The following is a 24,000-nucleotide window of genomic DNA, read 5'->3' on the forward strand; positions in this document are numbered from 1 at the left end:
CTTTGCTGTTTTTGAGGAAAGAGCTGGAAGCTAAGATTTAACTTCATAGCCTATTTTTAATAATGCCCAACCCATGTATCTTCAAAGGGGTTGCAATATTGGCTGTGGGATACAATATAGGAGGATGATTTTCAGGGTAATCATGGCTTCTCCTTGATGCTTTTTGCTGGGGAAAACCTTGTGACTTACTTTCCCACTGGGATACATCATCATCAGTTCTGCAAGAGCCTGCCTCCACATGGTGGTTTGGAGGAAATGAAGGATGATTTGAGTCTGAGAATTCTAGCATTGCACCTACTGTCCAGCTTCCATAAAAATTCAGTGCAGCTGTCAGCTCTAACTTAGGCTCAGCTCTTGAGGCACTTTCCCTTGATTTCCTTAACCTGAAGGCACATCCTCTTCTCCATGTTTCTGCTGCATCTCTGGACTCTAGACAGTCATTCATAGGCCACCATTGTTAGTGAGTCAGTTGTGTGAACCCAGGGCAGCGGCTGCTCATTTTTATATTTATTTATTTATTTATTTATTTATTTATTTATTTATTTATTTCTGAGACGCACTGTCGCTCTGTTGCCCAGGCTGGAGTGCAATGGCATGATCTTGGCTCACTGCAACCTCCACCTACCAGGTTCAAGCAATTCTCCTGTCTCAGCCTCCTGAGTAGCTGGGACTACAGGCGTGCGTCACCATGCCTGGCTAATTGTTGTATTTTTAATAGAGAGAGCGTTTCACCATGTTGGCCAGGCTGGTCTTGAACTCCTGACTTCAGCCTCCCAAAGTGTTGGGATTACAGGTGTGAGCCACCATGCCCGGCCAAGTTGATCTTTTTTAAAAAAAAAAAAAAAAAACGGAGTTTTACTCTTGCCCAGGCTGGAGTGCAATGGCGCGATCTCGGCTCACTGCAACCTACACCTCCTGGTTTCAACCAATTCTCCTGCCTCAGTCTCTCGAGTAACTGGGATTACAGACGCCTACCACCACACCCAGCTATTTTTTGTATTTTTACTAGAGACAGGATTTCACCATGTTGGCTAGGCTGGTCTCGAACTCCTGACCTCAGGTGATCCACGCACATCGGCCTCCCAAAGTGCTAGGATTACATGCATGAGCCACCGCACCTGGCTCAGTTGATCATTTTTAATGCTTATGTTATGGTTCTTATAGAAACTAATAATTTATTACAGAGTAAGCATCCAATAAATATTGATATAATTGGTGTATTGATACTGGGAGGCCTTGGAATTACATCTATCATTATCATCTGTCCTGGATAAGCCAAGTAGAGCACTGAAGCTGTAATGTGGGCACTGAGTCCTTGAGTTTAACTTCCAATCTCATGTTCTTCTAAGGTGCTTTCTGTGTATCCTAACTGAGACAAGGTTAGAATAAGCCCAGGCCTATTTTTAGTGTATTGGGATAAGGGAAGAGTTTATTGATTTCCTGAGCATCTTTAGGCAACAATATTTAGGGATTCAAATGGAAACTTTTTTTTTGGACATTGTTTTGCAATGACAAATAATTAAATTGTAGCAGATTTTAAAGCACTAGTGTTCAGCTTAAATAAAAACAGGTGGTTTCTAATTTGTGCTACAGGCATGTTGTAGTACTTTTCTCTCATTATTCACAGCCTGATGATGATTTTTCTCTTTCTTTGCTTCCTTTCTATTCTGCAGGTTTGCCTCATTCCGAAATCAGCACATGGGACCAACCCAGCAAGTGCCCACATGGCAGGCATGAAGATTCAGCCTGTGGAGGTGGATAAATATGGGAATATTGATGCAGTTCACCTCAAGGCCATGGTACTTGTCTTCTCCTTAGTAGATGGGAGAGGCCGGGGTGGGGAGCGGTGGTGGGTGGGGATCAGGGGCTTGATGGATTATGTAAACGTCTTCTCTTGCATTCTAATGAAAAGTCTGCAGTTCTTCCTTTGACCAGAGTCTACTCTGCCCTTCCCACCACCAACATTCTCTAATTCCAGCTTGTGTAAAAAACTGAATGAATTATTCATGGTGGTCGTAAGAGTACTCCTTGCAGGACCTGCCTGCCTCTTTCTGCCCAATCTTCCATCTCCTTCTCCCCTTCCCCACTTAATAATCAAAATGGCAGTCACACACTTAATCTTTGTGTCAGGAATTGTAACACAAATGTCAGCTTTGCAAATATCCATGACTGTGCCCGCCCCAGCGTGCTGAATTTCAGGCAGCATGCAGCTTGGTTTCCACCAACCCCCACTCTCAACCTCCCAACCTCCAGGAAGAAGTTGCTTAGCAACCATATCTGCTTCCCACCAGCGGACTGGCGGCTGCATCTTAAGAGGGAAGGAAATCAGTTGAATAGCAATGTGATTTTGATGGTGGTGTTATTAGGCATGGAGACTGGGAACTCTGTGCAGTTGCCTTCTGAAGGAAGCTGAAAATCTACAACGCTGCACCTCTCTTCGATCCACCCCTACCCTTCCATTGCCCCATAAAGTTTTTTTCCAACAAGTGTTCCGGACCAGTAGTTGAAAGTATTAAGTCCCTCCATTATGGTAATATAGGACATGACTTCCCTGGCCACCCATGTTTTCAAACATGCTTGCTCTGATATGCTGGCCAGGAAAATAAACAGGGACATGACTTTTATATATGCTTGCCTTCTGTAAAAGGAAAGAATGAAGGAGACTTTTATTTAAGCAGAAACACTCCTTGTGGGAATTCTTTTTTTTTTTTTTTCAATTCCTTTTCTTTATCTTTTTGTTTGTTTTGAGATGGAGTCTCACCTTGTCGCCCAGGCTGGAGTACAGTGGCATGATCTCGGCTCACTGCAACCTCAGCCTCCTGGGTTCAAGTGATTCTCCTGCCTCAGCCTCCTGAGTAGCTGGGACTACAGGCTCCCGCCACCACGCCCAGCTAATTTTTTGTATTTTTAGTAGAGACCAGGGTTTCACTGTTGTTGGCCAGGATGATCTCAATCTCCTGACCTCGTGATCCGCCCGCCTTGGCCTACCAAAGTGCTGAGATTACAGGCATGAGCTACTGTGCCTGGCCTCTGTTCTTTATCTTTTTAAATGACAATAGTTGTACATAGTCATGGGATACATAGTGGTGTTTCTGTACATAAAATGTGTAGAGATCAGATCAGGGTAATCAGCATATCCATTATCTCAAACATGTATCATTTCTTCAGGTTGAGGGAACGTTCAATATCCTCCTTCTAACTATTTGAAATTATATATTGTTAAAGATAGTCATCCTGCAGTGGTATAGAACTCTACAACTTACTCCTTTTATCTAGCTGTAATTTGGGAATTCTAACTTCAACAGAAGGCAAGGGAAAGGAATGGATATGAGAAGATGAGCAGAGAGATTAACTATGAGAATGGATACGCCTAGAACCACGAACGTCTGAAATCATTATTGAGATGACTTGAGCCAAGTGAAAACCACCTTAGAGAATTGGGCCCAAAATATCCAAAAATCTTGTGAATAGCCCTTTTCTTCTGGACCATAGAGACCTAGACTGAAAAGATCTTATTATTTCTCTCTCTTTTTTTTTTTTTTTTTTGACCTGGAGTCTCGCTCTGTTGCCCAAGCTGGAGTTCAGTGGTGTGATCTTGGCTCACTGCAACCTCCACCTCCCCGGTTCAAGCAATTGTCCCTGCCTCAGCCTCCTGAGTAGCTGGGATTACAGGCACCCGCCACCATGCCCGGCTAATTTTTGTATTTTTAGTAGAGATGAAGTTTCACCATGTTGGCCAGGCTGGTCTCGAACTCTTGACCTCAGGTGATCTGCCCACCTCGGCTTCCCAAAGTGCTGGGATTATGGGCTTGAGCCACCACACCCAGCCAGAATCTTATTATTTCTTTGGAATGATTTATGAAGGGAGTAATGGCTGTGGTTTTTTTATTGCTGTCATTGTACTTTGAGACAGTTCCAGGAATGTAAAGACCAAGACTTCATCTTTCTTCATCCTTTAAAATAAAAGGCGAGGATTTGGCCAAGAAAGAAACATATCCTCCCTCCATGTCCTTCTTTACCCCTTTTCTTTCACAGGTGGATAAGCACAAGGAGAACCTAGCAGCCATCATGATTACATACCCATCCACCAATGGGGTGTTTGAAGAGAACATCAGTGACGTGTGTGACCTCATCCATCAACATGGAGGACAGGTCTACCTAGACGGGGCAAATATGAATGCTCAGGTGGGAACTGGAGAGGCCTGCCCTTAGTTCCCACTGAGAAAAAGGATAAGTGAAAAAAAAAAAATTCTGACTTCTTGAGAGGCTTCCTGCCTGAGGGAACTCAGACCCGTGACCTGACCACTGGTGGTTGTTGATCTCTCATGGCCTTGGAAAGTCATTTATCCTGGCATCAGCTTTATCACTGTGAAACGGGGGCTCAGAGGGCCCAATCCTGATTACTTGGGGGACAGAGGGTCTATGTATTGTGAACCTCTGAAGAAATGCTGTTGGGAGGCCCTGCAGGAGAGGAGTGATATAATCTTTTTGTGACTCTTATTGCTGTTTGCTTTTTTCCTCTTTCTTTCTCTCTTTCTCTCTCTCTGTCTCTTTCTTTCTTTCATTTGACAGAGTCTCACTCTGTCACCAAGGCTAGAGTGCAGTGGCACAATCTCTGCTCACTGCCACCTCCACCTCCTAGGTTCAAGCAATTCTCCTGCCTCAGCCTCCTGAGTAGCTGGGACTACAGGTGCACACCGCCACACTGGCTAATTTTATTTATTTTTATTTATTTATTTTAATTTTAGTAGAGATGGTGTTTCACTGTGTTGCCCAGGCTGGTCTTGAACTCCTGAGCTCAGGCAATCCACCTGCCTTGGCCTCCCAAAGTGCTAGGATTACAGGCATGATCCACCACGCCTGGCCTCTTTTTTTTTTTCCCCCCTACCATTTTAGACTCTGTCTTTGGTTCTGATTCATTTCACAAGTGTAATCCAGGGATTGTCTGTTGGTTCTGTAGCATAAATGAATTCTGTATCTTTGGCCACCATCAAAACTAGTCCTAACACCCAAGTGGTGGGAAGGCTAGTGGGATATTGTGTCTGGTATCTGGATCATGTCAGGAAAACTGCCAGTCTTGCTTTCTCTCTCTCAGTTCAGCCTCCTCTCTGGTGCCCCTGCAGCCCCTGCCATCATTGTGCCCAATGGGGCCATTCGGTAACATACATCATACCAAAGCCGACCATGCAGGGGAAGGTAGCACTGCTCAGGGAAGAGTTGCCTATTTCAACAACATGGAGGTTCTGCTCCTTCTTGTGTTACAGATACTTCTCTTCCATTGTGGTGTGGATAATTAGGAAGAGACGGTGTATTTAAATCCATATTTTAAAATCTAAATTGGGCTAAATGGTCAATCGCTGTTTCCATAGCAACCGCAAGCACTCTGCCTATAGGATGCCAGGTTGTGACTACAGAACTGGGCCAGATAGAGGACATTTCTGTGAACACCATGGATGTGGCTCTGCCTGCTTTTCCCCTGAGGGGAGAAGGCAGCACCAGCCAGTCATGGCCTTCACACTGGAGGGTGCTTCCAAGCTCTTGACTTTTGCTTTTGGCCCTTGCCTTTGTGGTAGGTGGGAATCTGTCGCCCTGGAGACTTTGGGTCTGATGTCTCGCACCTAAATCTTCACAAGACCTTCTGCATTCCCCACGGAGGAGGTGGTCCTGGCATGGGGCCCATCGGAGTGTGAGTTCTGGGCTGCTGGTTTCAGGATGGCTTTGGAGACAGAATGAAGGAGTGGCCCCAAATAGACTACTCGTCCCATCAAAGTCCTCATGTATTGAGGATACCCTCATTGGTGTAGTGCACTTGTAGGGTCTGGGGGAGGAGCAGTGAAATGGGTGCTTTTAGGGGATGTCCAAAGAAAAGTGTAATTAGATTTTATTAACCATTACATCTGGCCTCACTGAGCTTCCAGTTGCACATAGACAGCAGGTTTATTAACAGAATAATGAATAGGGAACTTTTCCTGAGCATATGTATTGTAACTGGAATATTGGCACTAGAAAGTGCCTTTTGGACTTTTGGATTTCCAAGCATTTTTTTTTTCTTTTTTAAAGTCAGCTAATGGTTCCATTGAAAGTGAATTAGATGTAAAGTGTTAAGATAAGTAACACATAAGTAAGGAAGAAACAAACCTTGTTACTAGAAATAATTGGATGAAGCCAGAGTAGTACTGAAGGAATGTTTCTTAGCTGTTGATAACTTTTCACACTGAAATCAAATCATCTTGGGAAAATGATGATGAGAGCAGCTGTTTCCTGAGCTGCTTCAGTCTCCCCAAAATATGCTAAAGAAGCCAGTTTTCAGAGTTGCTGGAAGCTTGGCCTTCTTACTTTTTTCTTCTTTTCTTTCTTTCTTGTTTTGTTTTGTTTGACTGCTGTTAAAGTGACATTCATTTTGATGATGATGATTTCTAGTAAGGGTGTGAGCTCCACTGCTTCGGCCGTCAGGGAGGTGGGGACAATGATGTTCGTGTCAGCCCATGGGGCATCTTCTCATCAGCCCGTCCTCTGTCCACCTTGGGAAAGTGTATAGGGGTGAGGGAATGGGGCTGGGAGGGCGAGGGAGGGGCATGGAACTCCACTGTTTCATGACTGCCTGCCTCTATCAAGTCCTCCACCACAGTTCTTGGGTGAGGCCTGGGACACTGATGGCTGGTGGCCCTCCAGCAGAGGAGGAAGGAAGGAAGGATCGCTTCTTGAACATCTGCCTCCCAGCAGGTGGAGGGTCCCTATCACTGTCAGAGCTCTTCTGCTAAGAACAGGGCTTCCTGGGAGGGCCCAGAACCTTCCCATTAGATTAAACTGAATCGTTTACGTTTTCTGAATTTGCACTTAAAAAAAAAATACAGGAAGAAACATCTTGCCCCGTTTTTGCCCAATCATCCCATCATTTCACTGAAGCGGAATGAGAATGCCTGCCCTGTGGGAACCGTCAGCGCGGCCCCATGGGGCTCCAGTTCCATCTTGCCCATTTCCTGGGCTTATATCAAGGTGAGGCCTGGGAGTATGTACAGGTGGGCAGGGGCGTCAGCTATGGGTGGGGACCAGAGACTGCAGACTTCTTTCTTGGCTTAAAAACAAATAAATTCATGATCTGAGATGTGGTTCAAAGAATATTGCTGATCACCTGGGTGGAAGAAACCTTCCTAAAGAGATGAGCTAAAAATCATTTCATCTCTTCTTCATTACACTACTTCCTTTGGGTTCTCAGACTGGGTTTAACATCAGAGAAACTGAAGCGCCAGATATATTTTTCCAGACACAGCTAAGTTCCATGAGTCATATGGATGTTCTGGCCGCGTCCTTTGGTTTCCTGCAGGATTTATATAGCCCCTTCTGAGTGAAAAGCAGTGCATGTACTAATTATTCCATTTTGCTGAGATCCTGCTATATATCTCACTTCGCTATATATTTCTTGAGGGGGCCGGAGGAGAAGATGAAAAGTAGCAGTAATTTGCTTCTCTAGTGGTTTCCCAGAGCTCTTCGGCCTTTAGGGCTTGTGGTGCTGTGCTCTCTGCATAATTAGTCAGAGAACAGGCTTCCTTCCTTTGTCTTATCCCAAAAAACACCAGAGCCAGAGTTGATTTTCTACAGTTCTTGTTCAGACTGGCCTACCCACCTCCTGAACCAACAAGACTCTGAATAGGAACACTTGTTCGGCTGCTAATTAGAGCAGTCTCCCCAAAGCAGTGCCCCTCTTTAAAGGAAGGGGGGCTCCCACTGAAACAGCACCCCCAAAACGCATCTATGCAAATCATGCCAGAGGACTCTGTGGAACTGGCTGTTTATTTCTGGAACAGTATGGCATTTATGATTCTTCACAAAAAGTTTCTTGGAAGCCAGAACAATTCTGTACCTCGGAGACTGACACTTGCTTTTAAAAATGATACTCAAGTTGTTTTGCAAACAACACAAGCAATCAGAATAAAGGTCTGCTTCTTTGTAAGCAGAATCAAATTCCCACTTCCCTTTTGATCTCTGGGTTCTGTAAATCTGGGTTATTTGTATGAGCATATTTGGGTTGGAGATGACTTCCCACATATAGAAAATAAATGCCCCAAGGTTGGTTTGGCTACATGCCTGGAACACCAGCCGGTGCCTCAGTTTAAAAACTAAATAAATAAAGTAGGGTTTAAGCTGCCCCCTCTGGCCTTGGGCCTTCTCTTATTTCAGGCTGTTGTTACTAATCCCCTGGACTCTAGCTTTAGCTGCTTCTCTCCCTGCTGCATTTCCACAGGCGCACCTACAGGACTGCCAGACTCACCCTAGGCACCCACATACCTCTCCTGGCTTCCTATTGCTTTACCTGGTTCTCACTAGCCTGCACGAAATCCTTAAGGGATTCTTTCAGAATGCACATGCCTAGGCCCCATTCCAGGGAGAACCAAATTGAGCATATGTAGGGTTGGACTTGAGCCGTCTGCATTTTAAAAAAATTCCCCCATGAGACATAGGTTGAGAACCAGGGGTTGGCTGGACAAAGTCAAAGTCCTTCCTAGAGAAGGTTTGGGCTTAAAAATGGAGTCACAATTCACCTTGCCCTACATCCACTCCCAGATGACAGTCATGTGCCCTCCCCTTCTATGCCTTGACTTCTGCCATTCTTCTCACCTGATATGCCTTCTCCTTTCTCTTCCCTATCCAAATTCTACTTATTTCTAAGTTTCTAGCCAAGTTCTGGCTCTTAATCTAGGAAACCTTCTTTGATTAGCCTGGAGCAACGTGGCCCCTTTTAACTTTGCCCCCCTTAATGATACCAAAGTACTACTGTTGTTTTATTTGGTGTTCTCTCATTCTCTTTACATTAGTTATGTATTTAATATATATGCCAACTCCATCACATGTGAGGCACTCTGGGAAGAAAGCAGGCCATCAGAATTGGTACAGTCTTGATTTGAAGCTCTTTGCAGTGATGACATGTATCCCTTATGATCACAGGGACTATTAACTACCAGTACAATACTGAGCAGTTTTTAAACATAAGCAGCCTCTACTAGGGACAATGGGAAAATAAACCATACAAAATTGCTTCAGTGGAGGTATTATTGGCCCAGATCCCATGAGATTCCTGGCAATTATCAAGATCTCTCAAATTCATAGTAAACAAAAAACTCCAAAACACATGTAATATGAGAACAATTCTTTTCTCTCTTTAGATAACACAGTAGTCAGTAGTCAACTTGCTCTGTTGTAGACTTTGCTACTATAATAAAAAACATAAAACTACTATTAAAAGAGGAAAACAAAAATGTATTACAGGCTTAGAGGGATCTGACAGATGTCCTTGTTGGAATTTTCCACTCATCTTTACTCCAGAGTCATTGTGGGCTGCCTTCCTTTGTGGGTGGAATTTATCTGGGGGTGTCTTTTGGTTGGTGTCTTGACCTTTGTGTTTGCCCGTTCAATGGCTAATGGCTCTTTTTCCCTCTGTTGCAGATGATGGGAGGCAAGGGCCTTAAACAGGCCACGGAAACTGCGATATTAAATGCCAACTACATGGCCAAGCGATTAGAAAAACACTACAGAATTCTTTTCAGGGGTGCAAGAGGCAAGTATCAACTTTAATCTATCATTACTTTGGTTTTTTCTTGGCCAAACTAAGTGTGATCTAGATGTGCTTTTCTGACCTGGGTAAGAGACTTCTGTTTCTTAGCACATATCAGACAATAGTAGAGAGTTCTTGGAAATAACTCTGGTTAATTTTATTTTATTTTATTTTTTTATTTTTATTTTATTTTTTTAAATTTTTATTTATTTTTTTTGAGACGGAGTCTCGCTCTGTCGCCCAGGCTGGAGTGCAGTGGCCGGATCTCAGCTCACTGCAAGCTCCGCCTCCCGGGTTTATGCCATTCTCCTGCCTCAGCCTCCCGAGTAGCTGGGACTACAGGTGCCCGCCACCTCGCCCGGCTAGTTTTTGTATTTTTTTTTAGTAGAGACGGAGTTTCACCGTGTTAGCCAGGATGGTCTCGATCTCCTGACCTCGTGATCCGCCCGTCTCAGCCTCCCAAAGTGCTGGGATTACAGGCTTGAGCCACCACACCCGGCCTATTTTTTTATTTTTGAGATGGAGTCTTGCTCTGTCACCCAGGCTGGAGTCCAGTGGCAGGATCTTGGCTCACTGCAACTTCTGCCTCCTGGGTTCAAGTGATTCTCCTGCCTCAGCCTCCTGAGTAGCTGGGACTACACGTGTGCACCACCATGCCCGGCTAATTTTTATATTTTCAGTAGACACGGGGTTTCACCATGTTGGCCAGGCCGGTCTCGAACTCCTGACCTCAGGTGATCCACCTGTATTGGCCTCCCAAAGTGCTGGGATTATAGGCGTGAGCCACTGCGCCCAGCCATAACTCCACTGTAGTTAACAGTTTAGGGACATTACTATATGCAAGTTTCTCCTAGGCTCCTAGTCCACACAGCAGCCTGGGTCAATAAAGAGTCCACAACACTGAAATGTGTATGTAAATACTATGAGCTAATTATTTACAAAGTACTATGGATATGCTTCGAAAGAGTAGAGTAACTCAGACTGGGTAGAGGCAGGATGGAATGGTTGAGAGTGACTTCTCGCTGGAGCCATTTGAGATGGGCCCGGAAGCCAGTGTAGCCAATGAGAGCCTGAGTAAGCAGAGACACAGGAGCAAACCAGAGAAAAGGAAGCTGTCTGGTCTGGAGTGAAGGATGGATGATGGAGAGGGAGCAAATGACGATGAGGCTGCAAAGGTAGCGTGGGGCCTTGAAGGTCTTGGAAGGCTCTGGACTTCACCCTTGAGCCGGACAATAACCATTAATGGTTTTTGAGCAGGAGAGTGTAGGGATTCATGAAGAGACTGTTACAATCATTAAGACAGCACAAGGGGGAAACATGCCTTAGAGGCAGCAAGCAGCTGGGGTGGTGGCTCACACCCTCAATCCTGTAATCACACCTGTGATTTAAGGTTAGCCTCTAGGGCTTACAACAGAGGGAATAATAGGCAGGGGAACAAAGTCACCCTGGAAGTGATGGGAGGGAACTAAAAACCAGGCAGCCTTTTACACACTGGGCTGTGGGCTCAGAACCTCATAGCTGAGTCTTGGAAGCGGTGAGGCCCCAGGAAAGAATATTGAAGGTGAGAAGCCAGAACAAAACACCTCAAGTAGATGGCTACATTAAGAGGGAGGCAGAAGTTGGGTGCCTGGTGAGGGGCACTCCACACCTGAGGCGGCTTTAGAACCCTGGCAGCACTTGGCACAGTGCGTCTCCCTCCCCACCCCTGCCTGGCCCTCCTGCTGCCATGTGGCTCCACCTCCTCCCTGCAGCCTCCACTCCTTCCTCTTGCCCACTCCCGACCCCACCCCGGAGCAGCTGCTCTCCCACTCGGTATTGTCTGGCTCTGTCCATCTGACTCCAGGGTCCAGGAGAGGGTGGAGGCTGCGCCTGCTTTGTTTCTCTAGCAGTCAACAGACAAATGCACGTGATGACGCATAGTAAGGAGAGACACTGTAAAGGGCAGGTGGCTGATTTAATCTTACCTAAGTGTATTTATTTAGATTTTTTCCACTTTTACTGAGGTATGATTGACATCTGATTTTAAATTATGAGTCTTAAAAGGAACCTTTGTCTGTAACAATTAGGAAGCCTTTGGTAGCCTTTGAAAGTAGTTTGGGCACAATGGTGAGGCAGACGCTGGATGGAAATAGGCCGAGATATGGATGGAGGTCGGGAAGGAGAGGGGAGAAGGATTCCATGTTTGCGGGGAGTTTGGTAGTGAGGGAGGAGGGGGCTGCTTCAGTAGGTTGTAGTTATATTTTCCTTTTAGCTATAAAAACAACATGATTTTAAGCTGTGAGAAGGGAGAGTGAAGATACCTTTAAGAGAAAAACAGATGGGGGAACAAAGTCTCCCTGGAAGGGAAAGGCTGGAACTGAGAACCAGATACGAGTCCTTGCTATGGGCCCAGAGTGGGAGCAGGACAGACATCGGGACTTGGAGCTTGGATCAGAGAGACAGACATCAGGAACCAGCACACCCACCTGCACCTTGGCAACAGCAACAAGGTGCTTATGGGATCTTGGTTTCTCTGGTCCAGGTGGAATATACCTCTATAGCTGTGATCTTTAATTTAATGGCTGGTCTTACCTCATAAATCTGTATCCAAAGGGGTGGTTCCACAGTTTGAAAAAGAATAGGACCAAATAACCAGAAGCGCTGGTTGAGAATGCTTCCCAGAGAGCAGAAAACACAGTTGTGGGCAACACGTCTCTAAGCAACACAATAAAATGCTTCTGTGAAGTGGGTACTAAAGAAGTGACAAGAGTTACTAATTAATTCAAACCTAGCTTAGCTCCTGCTCCATGAAATGTATCCTGCTTGTGTGTTGGCTTTAAGGAATAGCTTCAATATTTATTCTGTCTGATTATATAAATAATGTATATATGCTCAGCATGGAAATTTTGGAAAATAATAAAGCATGACGAAGAAAATGTAAATGGCCCATGGTTCCATCAATCAGTTATAGCCATTACTAGTATTTTCTGTATTTCTTCTCCTCTTTTGTTTGTACAATTGATCATACTACAGATAGTTTTATTAGTTTGTTGTCCGGGCTGAAGTGCAGTGGTGCCATGGTAGCTCACTGCAGTCTTGAGCTCCTGGGTTCAAGTGATCCTCCTAACTCATCCTCCCAAGTAGCTGGGACCACAGGCACACACCCCCACACCTGGCTAATTTATTTATATATATTTTTCTGTAGAGATGGGGTCTTGCTCTGTTGCCCAGGTTGGTCTTGAACTTCTCTGCTCAAGTGATCCTCCCACCTTGGCCTCCCAAAGTGCTGGAGTTATAGGCGTGAGCCACTGCACCCACCCTAAAAATACAATTTTTAGCCTGTTTTTTAACTGTATATTATGAGCATTTTCCCCTGTCACTAAATAATCTTTGAAAGCGGCACTGTCGCCGGGCGCGGTGGCTCAAGCCTGTAATCCCAGCACTTTGGGAGGCCGAGACGGGCGGATCACGAGGTCAGGAGATCGAGATCATCCTGGCAAACACAATGAAACCCTGTCTTTACTAAAAAAATACAAAAAACTAGCTGGGTGAGGTGGCGGGCGCCTGTAGTCCCAGCTACTCGGGAGGCTGAGGCAGGAGAATGGCATAAACCCGGGAAGTGGAGCTTGCAGTGAGCTGAGATCCGGCCACTGCACTCCAGCCTAGGTGACAGAGCGAGACTCTGTCTCAAAAAAAAAAAAAAAAAAAAGAAAGTGGCACTGTCAATTCCGTTGTATAGATGTGCCATGATTTAACCAATTGTGTAGTTTTTGTTCCCTTTGTTTGCATTTATTACAATGTGGCAATGAGTATCCTTTGCTTGAAATTTTAAAGAATCTTGCCTGATAATTTCCTTAGGAGAGAGTCATAGAAAAAAAATTATTATCTCAGAGGATATGAATGCACTGAAGCTCTTGACACGTATGGCTTCAATTTTTTTCCCAGAGACTTTGTGCCAATTTATCTCTCAGTGATAACATATGAGAGTGGCCATCACACGGGGGCCTAGTGAGGACTGAGAACTAGACAGAAGAACAAGAAAACAATATATCGTTGCCAATTTGATAGGTGAAAATGACCTTATTGTTTTAGTATATGTAGCCAATGCTCTCAATGTTTCCCCAGTTCTTAGTGCTAACCTTGCCCATCCAGGGAAACTGTGTTCCCCCATCTGTTGTCTACTTCACTCTCTTTCACAGCCGGCTCTCTGATTTCACAGCTTAAAATCATGTTGTTTCCATATTTTAAAAAGATATATAACTGCATCCTATTGGTTTTTTCCCTAATTGCTTATTTGTTCATATTTTAAACTTCCTTATGTTTAATTTTATTTAGTAGTGGCCAGGTGCAGTGGTTCACACCTGTCATCCAAGCACTTTGGGAGGCTGAGATGGGTTGTCTAAAAGTATGACACTTACATTTACATATAGCACCTAATACTTAATAATGATAAAGACTATGCTGCTGGTTTATGTACTTACTACATAATGCTTATTATTATTATTATTTTTTTTTTTTTTAAGACAGAGTCTCGCTTGGTCACCCAGGCTGGAGTGCAGTGGCGCGATCTTGGCTCACTGCAACCTCACCTCCCAGGTTCAAGCAATTCTCCTGCCTCAGCTTCCCCAGTAGCTGGGACTACAGGTGTTCATCACTACGCTCGGCTGATTTTTGTATTTTTAGTAGAGATGGGGTTTCGCCATGTTGCTCGGGCTGGCCTCAAACTCCTGACCTCAGGTGATCCTCCCACCTTGGACTCCCAAAATGCTGGGATTACAGGTGTGAGCCACTGCGCCTGGCCCCCATCATTATTTTAGAGTGTGTTCCTTCTACTGTAAAAAAAAATGTTAACTGTAAAACAGCCTCAGGGCAGTCACTTCAGGAGGTATTCCAGAAGAAGGCATGGTCATCACAAGAGATAGCAGCTCCGTGTGTGTTAGTGTCCCTGAACACATTCCAGAGGGATAAGATGTCGGAGGTGGGGCAAAGTGCTGTGGCTCATGCCTGCAATCCCAGCAGTTTGGGAGGCCAAGGCAGGAGGATTGTTTGAGCCCAGGAGTTTGAGACCAGCCTGGGAAACATCATGAGACCCATCTCTTCAAAAAAAAAAAAAAAATTAACCGCCATCGTGGCACACACCTGTAGTCCCAGCTAGTTGGAAGGTTGAGGCAGGAGGATTGCTTGAGCCTGGGAAGTTGAGGCTGCAGTGAGTTGTAATGGTGCCACTGCACTCCAGCCTGGGGCACAGAGTGAGACCCTGTCTCAAAAAAAAAAGATGTGGAGGTGGAAGACAGTGATATTGAGCATCCTGAATCTTTAGGCCTAGACAAAGGTGTGTGTTTGTGTCTTAGTTTTTAACAAAAAAGTTTAAAAAGTAAAAAGAAATTAAATGTAGAAGAAAGCATATAGGATAAGGATATCGAGAAAGAAAATATTTTTGTACAGCTATACAATTGTGTTTTAAGTGTTATTACAAAAGCATCAGAAAGTTTTTAAAAATTTAAAAGTTTATAAAGTAAAAAAGTTACAGTAGGCCAGGCGCAGTGGCTCACGCCTGTAATTCCAGCACTTTGGGAGGCCGAGGCGGGCAGATCACTTGAACTCAGGAGTTCGAGACCAGCCTGGCCAAATGGTGAAACCCTGTCTCTACTAAAAATACAAAAATGAGCCAGGCATGGTGGTGTGCGCCTGTAATCCCAGCTACTCGGGTGGCTGAGGCATGAGAATCGCTTGAACCCAGGAAGCGGAGGCTGCAGTGAGCCAAGATTGTGCCACTGCACTCCAGCCTGGGCCACAGATTGAGATTCTGCCTCAAAAAAGTTACAGTAAGCTAAGGTTAATTTATTATTGAAGAAAAAATTTTTTTTTTAAAAGTTACTATAGCCTAAGTGTACAGTGTTTACAAAGTCTATGATAGTACACAGGAATGTCCTAGACCTTCCCGTTCACTCACCTCTCACTCACTGACTCATCCAGAGCAACTTCCAGTCCTGCAAGCTCCGTTCATGGTAAGTGCCCTACACAGGTGTACCATTTTTTAGCTTTTATGTCGTATTTTTGCTCTATCTTTTCTATGTTGAGATATGTTTAGATACACAGATTCGGACCACTGTGTTACAATTGCCTACAGTATTCAGTACAGTAGGAGCAAGAGGCTGTACCATGTAGCCTAGGTATATATAGTAGACTTTACCAACTAGTTTATGTAAGCACACAATGCTGTTTGCACAATGACAAAGTCATCTCACAATGTACTTCTCAGAACATATTCCCTTCATTAAGTGATGCATGACGTATTCTGCTAGAATGAGGAAAGAGAGGAATTACCCAGGTAAGATGATACTTTTTTTTTTTTTTTTTGGAGACAGTTTCGCTCTTGTTGCCCAGACCGGATTGTAATGGCGCCTTCTCGGCTCACCTCAACCTCTGCCTCCCGGGTTCAAGTGATTCTCCTACCTCAGCCCCCTGAATAGCTGGGATTACAGGCATGCGCTACCATGCCTGGCTAATTTTGTATTTTTAGTAGAGATGGGGTTTCTCTATGTTGGTCAGGCTGGTCTCGAACTCCTGATCTCAGGTTATCTGCCCACCTTGGCCTCCCAAAGTACTGGGATTACAGGTGTGAGCCACTGCACCAGGCAAGAGGATACATTTTAAAGGAAGAATTGCAAAAATCCATAGCTGTCTACTTTGGGAGGCAAAGGTCACTGTTTGATCTGAATGGAGTTCCCATTAGTAGGAGGAGATGACTTTGTTAGTATCCCAATGTTTTCTTTATGTTTTAATTTCTTATAAGCCTATCTTTTTTTTTGAGACAGAGTCTTGCTCTGTCACCCAAGCTAGAGTCCAGTGGTGCAATCTCGGCTCACTGCAACCTCCGCCTCCTGGGCTCAAGCGATTCTCCTGCCTCAGCCTCCCACTGTGAATACAGGCTCCCGCCACTGCACCTGGCTAATTTTTGTATTTTTAGTAGAGACAAGGTTTCGCCATGTTGGCCAGGCTTATTTTGATCTCTTGACCTCAGGTCATCTGCCTTTTTTTTTTTTTTTTTTAAATCAGACAAACCCACCTCTGCCTGCAAATACTTGCCCCTGCAGAGGTTTCCAGGTGACCCTTGCTGTATGGGTGGGCAGGGGCCTGAGGGGCTGGGCCCTCACGTCCTTGGCTCACAAGTGACCCTGCTCAGTCCCACTTACCTGAACTCATTCTCAGGGAAACCTCATTCTAGCTTGAACTACAAGGAAACAGCCAGGAGGTTTGATTCTGTTAGTCATGGTCTGTGGATTGCAGCTAAAAGGCTTGACCAAGCATTGATTGCCCAGCAGAGCTTTCCAGAGTAGTTACCGAGTGAGTTCATTTTTTCCTCGGCAGCCACCTTGAGGATGGGGGATAAGTAAGGTCTGGTCCCTTCTCTCAAGGAGAGTTTTGAGAAGCCCTGTTTTTCCATAGCACATTCCCATATTGTTCTTACCCTCAGAAGACAATCAATATATGGGGGCGGTGGTTCCCACTTAGCCGCCCAATGTTTACCTTGCTTTTCCTTCATCCCACCCGCTCCTGTCCTCCTTGCCCCTTTCACATAGTACCTTCTCAGCTATAGTCATGGTTAGGTCCAGCAGAAACACCTACTCTGTGAACACTGAAACTTGGTTCTGAGTGGTTTATTCAATTTCCACTTGATATTGCCCCGGCATTGCCCTATAGCAGGTTTGTGTGTCCTAAAAGCTTCAAAGAACATCTTAGGATCTGGCTTCCGACAGCCACCAAGTTGAAATTTCATCCTGGCCGGGCGCAGTGGCTCAAGCCTGTAATCCCAGCACTCTGGGAGGCCGAGACGGGCGGATCACGAGGTCAGGAGATCGAGACCATCCTGGCTAACACGGTGAAACCCCGTCTCTACTAAAAATACAAAAAATTAGCTGGGCGTGGTGGCGGGCGCCTGTAGTCCCAGCTACTCGGGAGGCTGAGGCAGGAGAATGGCGCGAACCCGAGAGGCGGAGCTTGCAGTGAGCTGAGATCCGGCCACTGCACTCCAGCCTGGGCGACAAAGCGAGACTCCGTTTCAAAAAAAAAAAAAAAAAAAAAAAGAAAAGAAATTTCATCCCTTTCAGGGCTCACGTAGAGATGGAGAGAGATGCTGGAATTCCACTGCAGTTTCTATTTGAACGCAATAGAATATGGATTTAGAAACTAACATCTGAACTTCATTTAGAAAATGGAGCCCTTCCTAAACCTCTTGGCTGTGGTGGGGCCCTCTTCAGATGGCACTGTGGTATTAGCAGTGCTGTGTTGGGCTTGGCTTGATGGTGCCTTTCAGCTATTACTGAACCTCTGCTTGGAAGACTCTCCTCTTGTGCTGCCAGCAAGAGTGACTCCTCCCCCACTATGTCCCTCCCTTCCTCCCCTCCCTGCTGTCTGGTGTCATTCTGAGCAGCGAGCTTCCATTAGCTTTCGTCCTCCAATCATTGTCACAATCATGGCATTTTGTTTTATTTTGTTTAAGAGACGGTCTTGCTCTGTTACCCAGGCTGGAGTGTAGTCACATTATCATAGCTCACTGCAGCCTCAGCCTCCTGGGATCAAGCGATTCTCCCACCTCAGCCTTACACGTAGCTGGTACTACAGGCAGGCACACCTGCACCTAATTTTTTGGTTTTTTTGTAGAAACAAGTTCTCACTATGCTGCCCAGGCTGGTTTCAAACTCCTGAGCTCAAGCGATCTTCCTGCCTCGGTCTCCTGAAATGCTGGGATTACAAGTGTGAGCTACCATGCCTGGCTGAATTTTCTGCTTTTGAATCACACTCCTTACAATTTATTCTCCATCACTGTTAGAAAGCATATTTTGGCTGGGCGCAGTGGCTCATGCCTGTAATCCCAGCACTTTGGGAGGCTGAGATGGGGGGATCACTTGAGCCCAGGAGTTTGAGACCAACCTTGCCATAGTGAGACCCCATCTCTACAAAAAATACAAAAATTAGCTGGGCATGGTGGTGCATACCTGTAGTCCCAGCTACTCTCAGGAGGCTGAACTAGGAGGATTGGTTGGGCTCAGGAGGTCAAGGCTGCAGTGAGCTGTGATGGCACTACTGCACTCCAGCCTGAGTGACAGAGCACTCAACCCTGTCTCAATTTCTTTTTTCTTTGAGACAGAGTCTCGCTCTGTCACCAGGCTGGAGTGCAGTGGCGTGATCTTGGCTTACTACAACTTCTGACTCCCGGGTTCAAGCGATTCTCCTGTCTAAGCCTCCCAAGTAGCTGGGACTGCAGGCGTGTGCTACTGCGCCCAGCTAATTTTTGTATTTTTCGTAGAGACGGGGTTTCACCACGTTGGCCAGGATGGTCTTGATCTCTTGACCTCATGATCCACCTCGCAAAGTGCTGGGATTACAGGCTTGAGCCACCGCGCCTGGCCCCTGTCTCAATTTTTTTAAAGTTTTTTTTTTTTTTTTTTTTTTCCTTAAAGCGTGGTTTAAAAGTATGCAGTTTCAACATATTCAGAGTCTTAGGCTCTTTATAGTTTTATTTTCAAACAAAACCACTTCTTTTATTTATTTATTTATTTTCGGGAGGATGAAGTCTCGCTTTGTCTCCCAGGCTTGAGTGCAGTGGTGCCATCTCAGCTCACTGCAACCACCACTTCCCAGGTTCAAATGATTCTGTCACTCAGTCTCCCAAGTAGCTGGAACTACAGGCACCTGCCCCTACACCTGGCTAATTTTTGTAATTTTTTTTTTTTTTTTTCCCCCGTAGAGACAGGGTTTCACCATATTGGCCAGGCTGGTTTCTAACTCCTGACCTCAAGTGATCTGCCTGCCTCAGCCTCCCAAAGTGCTGGGATTATAGGTGTGACTTCTTTCATATTTATTCATTCTATGAGAAGCATAGCAGTTCGTAGACCGTTTTCAGGGGCTATTAATTACTGGATCTATTCTTCACAGGCTTGAGAAGTTATGCTTGCTCTGAGTCTCTGTAAATGGATTCATTTTTGCTGAGAGTGAGGAAAGTGGGTTAAGAAGAAGGAGTACATCATTATCTCATGAGTAGATACTTTCCTGGAAGGAAATTCATGAGTTGATGGACCGTGGAATTTGGGAGGCCCCGGAGGAATATTGGTCTATTTATTAAAACGCTGACTTAATGGTTTATTCCTGATGATGGTTGTGTGGTCAGTAGCTCATTCTGGGGAGCTACTGGCGGCCTGGACCTAGAGAAGAAGTCTGTTTATGAACTACAGGTTGCATATCCCTAATCTGGATATCTAAAAGTTTTTCTAAAAATTTGTATTTATTTTTTTGAGACAGGGTCTCGCTCCTATTGCCCAGGCTGGAGTGCAGTCGTGTGATCACGGCTCACGGCAGCCTCGATTTCCTAGGCTCAGGTGATTCTATTTTTAGTAGGGATAGGGTTTTGCCATGTTGCCCTGGCTGGTCTGGAACTTCTGATCTAAAATGATCTGCCCACCTCAGCCTCCCAAAGTGCCGGGATTACCGGCATGAGTCACTGTGCCTGGCCTGAAAATCCAAAACTTTTGGGTGCCAACATGAGACTCAAATAAAGATCTACAATTTCAAATAAGGGATATGTCATTGGTAGAACAAAGTGAACTGGGTTGCACAGACTTTGGCCTCATTAACTCCTTGTTACTTACAGTATATTGTTTGACATCACATATTCCTAATTCTTTGTTTGCAGCCTGAAACCAAAACATCAAAAGGTCCTTCAAAGAAACATAAAATTCTGTATGTGTCTTATGGATATTATCTTTGATATATCCATATCTATATACACGCGAAAGTAATTATTTGATATTGAGGGTAAAGTTGCTGAAAAGTGTCAATGGCTCTAGAAATATTTTGTATAAAAGGATCAGGACTATGTGACGCATTTAACTGTTGCCAGTAGATTTTACGTCCTCAGAATAGAAATAATCTCATCCCCAGACACCTCCAGTCAAATGTTCCAGTAATGCCTCCCACCTGCCATTAGCCATAATCAGGTTCACAGGTATGTAGTAAGCTGAAGATCAGACACATTGGCCCAATGTGCTAAACATTTTTATTTGTAATAAGACTTAAATCGTTATTGCCAACAATAAACTTACCCAGTGCCCATGGCTTCTTGGTCCTCACTGATACACGTAAAAAGCCGACACACTTATTCATTAAATTACTTATTCATTTGTTTGGGTAAAACAATAAGCTGATGCTAATCTTGGGCTGAAACAACTTTCCTGAACAGGTTATGTGGGTCATGAATTTATTTTGGACACGAGACCCTTCAAAAAGTCTGCAAATATTGAGGCTGTGGATGTGGCCAAGAGACTCCAGGATTATGGTAAGTGGCTTTTGACATTCATGCCGCCGCCCATGCTGGCTGTGGACAACTTCCTAATGCACAAATGGAAAGTGCAGGCACCACAGTAAACTGATCTGGGGGATAAATGGGGAGCTCAGGATTCTTGGCAACCTCCAAAATAATAGAGAAAAAAGTTTCCTTATGACTGCATTGGTCCTGCCCTTCAGAAGATATTAAAATATGCATCTTGAATCCATTAACAGCCAAGAAAAGAAGTGTTTATGATTAAAATTGAAACCCCAGTGAGTTGTAGTGAGTGTAGTGGTGAAGGAAGCAGAGCAAGTAACCCATCGAAGTGGTAGAGACAAATGGCATTGGAGTTTTATAGCCACCTCCGTCATGGCCTAGCTGTTTCAGCTGCTTCTGGAGATGAAGAAATAAGTGTAGCAGTTTTCACAAAGAAAATGCCACTTTCTTTGAAGCATTTTGAAAGACATGGATCCTTCACCTGTGCATTAGTGGGTGTTCATTCAACTCAGCTCACTACATTTTCCTAGTGAACAATGTTATTAATATTATAATATTAAGATCGTATTGCTTTTTAGGGGGTTGGGAAGACAGAGTCTCACTCTGTTGCCCAGGTTGGAGTGCAGTGGTGCGATCTCAGCTCACTGCAACCTCCACCTCCCAGGTTCAAGTGATTCTCGTGCCTCAGCCTCCCAAGTAGCTGAACTACAGGTGCCCACCACCATACCCAGCTTTTTTTTTTGTATTTTTAGTAGAGACGGGGTTTCACCATGTTGGCCAGGCTGGTCTCGGACTCCTGAGCTCAGGCAGTCCACCTGCCTCGGTCTCCAAAAGTGCTGGGATTACAATGTGAGCCAGCACGCACAGCCAATATTACTATTATAATAATATGAAAATGATATTAATGGTATCAAGGATCTTTCAATTCTCAGAAAGGCTAAGTTGGGGAGAACTTTGCCATTCGATGGATATGGAGTCCTATCTGAGTTTTAATGACTTGTTTTGGGAAGAAAAGAGAAAAATCTTTTAAATTTAATAGTTTCGGCCGGGCGCGGTGGCTCAAGCCTGTAATCCCAGCACTTTGGGAGGCCGAGACGGGCGGATCACGAGGTCAGGAGATCGAGACCATCCTGGTTAACACGGTGAAACCCCGTCTCTACTAAAAAAATACAAAAAATTAGCCGGGCGCGGTGGTGGGCGCCTGTAGTCCCAGCTACTCGGGAGGCTGAGGCAGGAGAATGGCGTGAACCTGGGAGGCGGAGCTTGCAGTGAGCTGAGATCCGGCCACTGCACTCCAGCCCGGGCGACAGAGCGAGACTCTGTCTCAAAAAAAAAAAAAAAAAAAAAAAAATAGTTTCACTAATGCATCGTAATGGGAATCCCACGTGTGTGACTCACTCTCAAATGATCTTATTATGCAGTTACACTGATAATAGATGGGAAAGCCAGAGAAAGGCTTCATTAATGAAATTACCAATCCCATCCTCAAGATCTCCGCTTGACACCTCTTGTAACCTGACAGTAGAACTCCTTTCTCCTGACAGCCTCCCGGCTAGTGATTGGGTAATGGCCGATTCAGGATAAGACACTCACTTTGTGGATGCCTTGCCTACTTCACACATATAACTGCAACAGCATTTGCAAGGAGAGGAGGGGCTCACAGGGAAATGGTAACTGAAGTTACCACCCAGTGTTTCCAAATCATGTTGTCTCCCGACCTCAGTGTTATTTTGATGATTGATAGAACCGTTTCCACACTTGTCCAAAAGCCCAGAATTGTCCAGGTGCCTGGCATACAGTAGGCACTCAACACCTAGCGTTAATAAATGGGAGACCAAATGAATAGCTAAGTCAAAAAGCAAGGAACATGACAACACAGTTTCCAGGTCTTAAGCATAACTGCTGAATGTGAATTTTTAAGGAAGAGAGCTAATAATCTGTATATTTAACACACAGCTCCTGTATGAGTCTTTCAGGCAAGTTGGAGGCATTACTGCCTTAGACAGCAGTTCCAGGCTAATTATCAGACCTATTATCAGAATCACCTGGCATGTTTTATGACTCATAGATTTTTGGGCCCTACCTTGGATTTCCTGAATCAGGGTCCAGATGCAGGAATTTTTTTTGCAAGAACTCAGGTGGTTCAAAATATGGGAACCACTACAGCAGAATATGTTGGACTAAATTTGCTCACACAGGGAATTAAGGGCAGACATGATAGGTAATCAGCTTGTTCTCTTAAAAAAAATCCCAGTCTGGTTTGAGTGACAAAGGTATATGTATTTACCAAAACTCATTAAGTGGTACAGTTAGGATTTGTGCATTTCACTGTAAGTTTTATCACAAAAATATGTGAACAGATACTGAATTCTAGTCATGATATGTATGCTGAAGGGTTTAAGAGTGAAGTGTACTAATGACTGCAGTGTACTTTGAAATGCATCAGAAAGTAAGGCAGATAGCTGGATGAGTAGATATGTGATAAAGCAAACAACGGCATTGTAGAATCTAGGTGGCGGGTATATGGGTGCTCACCTACAGTCCTTTCAACTCATCTGAATGTTAGTGGGGTTTTTTTGTTTTTTGTTTTGTTTTGTTTTTAAATAGAGACAGGGTCTCACTCTGTCACCCAGGCTGGAGTGCAGTGTTGTGATCTTGACTCACTGCAGGCTCAACTCCTGGGTTCAAGTGATCCTCCCAACTCAGCTTTCTAAGTAGCTGGGACTACAGGCACATACCACTACACCTGGCTAATTTTTGTATTTTTTGTAGAGACGGGGTTTTGCCATATTGCCCAGGCAAGTCTCAAACTGCTGGGCTTAAGCAATCCGCTGGCTTTGGCCTCCCAAAGTGCTGGGATTATAGGTGTGTGAGCCACAGCGCCTGGCCTGAACATTTTTAAATAAAATGTTGGTAGAGAATTTTTTAAATCATGCAGATGTGACTCGAAAGTACCCCATGTAATTATGATGCTCACCAGAATTTGAGAACCACTGCACATTGGGGCAAGATTAGTTCAGAGGTGTCTCAACTTGGGAGTTGTTCTTCAGCTTTTAAAAGTTTCATAGGGCCGGTGCGGTGGCTCATGCCTGTTATCCCTGCATGTTGGGAGGCAGAGACAGGCAGATCAGTTGACCTCGGTAGCTGG

General features: G+C 44.8%; 1 protein-coding gene across 1 annotated transcript in view; it reads left to right on the top strand.

Moving 5' to 3' along the window:
* Positions 1-24,000, top strand: part of GLDC (glycine decarboxylase) — a 115,290-nt gene that overhangs the window by 86,474 nt on the left and 4,816 nt on the right. Inside the window, exons 17-22 of the mRNA XM_001112651.5 lie at positions 1,674-1,799; positions 4,036-4,185; positions 5,574-5,686; positions 6,855-6,996; positions 9,442-9,553; positions 20,769-20,864. Coding sequence (XP_001112651.1) covers positions 1,674-1,799; positions 4,036-4,185; positions 5,574-5,686; positions 6,855-6,996; positions 9,442-9,553; positions 20,769-20,864 — 739 coding nt within the window. The remainder of the gene's footprint in view (positions 1-1,673; positions 1,800-4,035; positions 4,186-5,573; positions 5,687-6,854; positions 6,997-9,441; positions 9,554-20,768; positions 20,865-24,000) is intronic.

This window comes from Macaca mulatta, chromosome 15 (assembly GCF_049350105.2).
Source record: "Macaca mulatta isolate MMU2019108-1 chromosome 15, T2T-MMU8v2.0, whole genome shotgun sequence".
Classification (NCBI taxonomy): Eukaryota; Metazoa; Chordata; class Mammalia; order Primates; family Cercopithecidae; genus Macaca; species Macaca mulatta.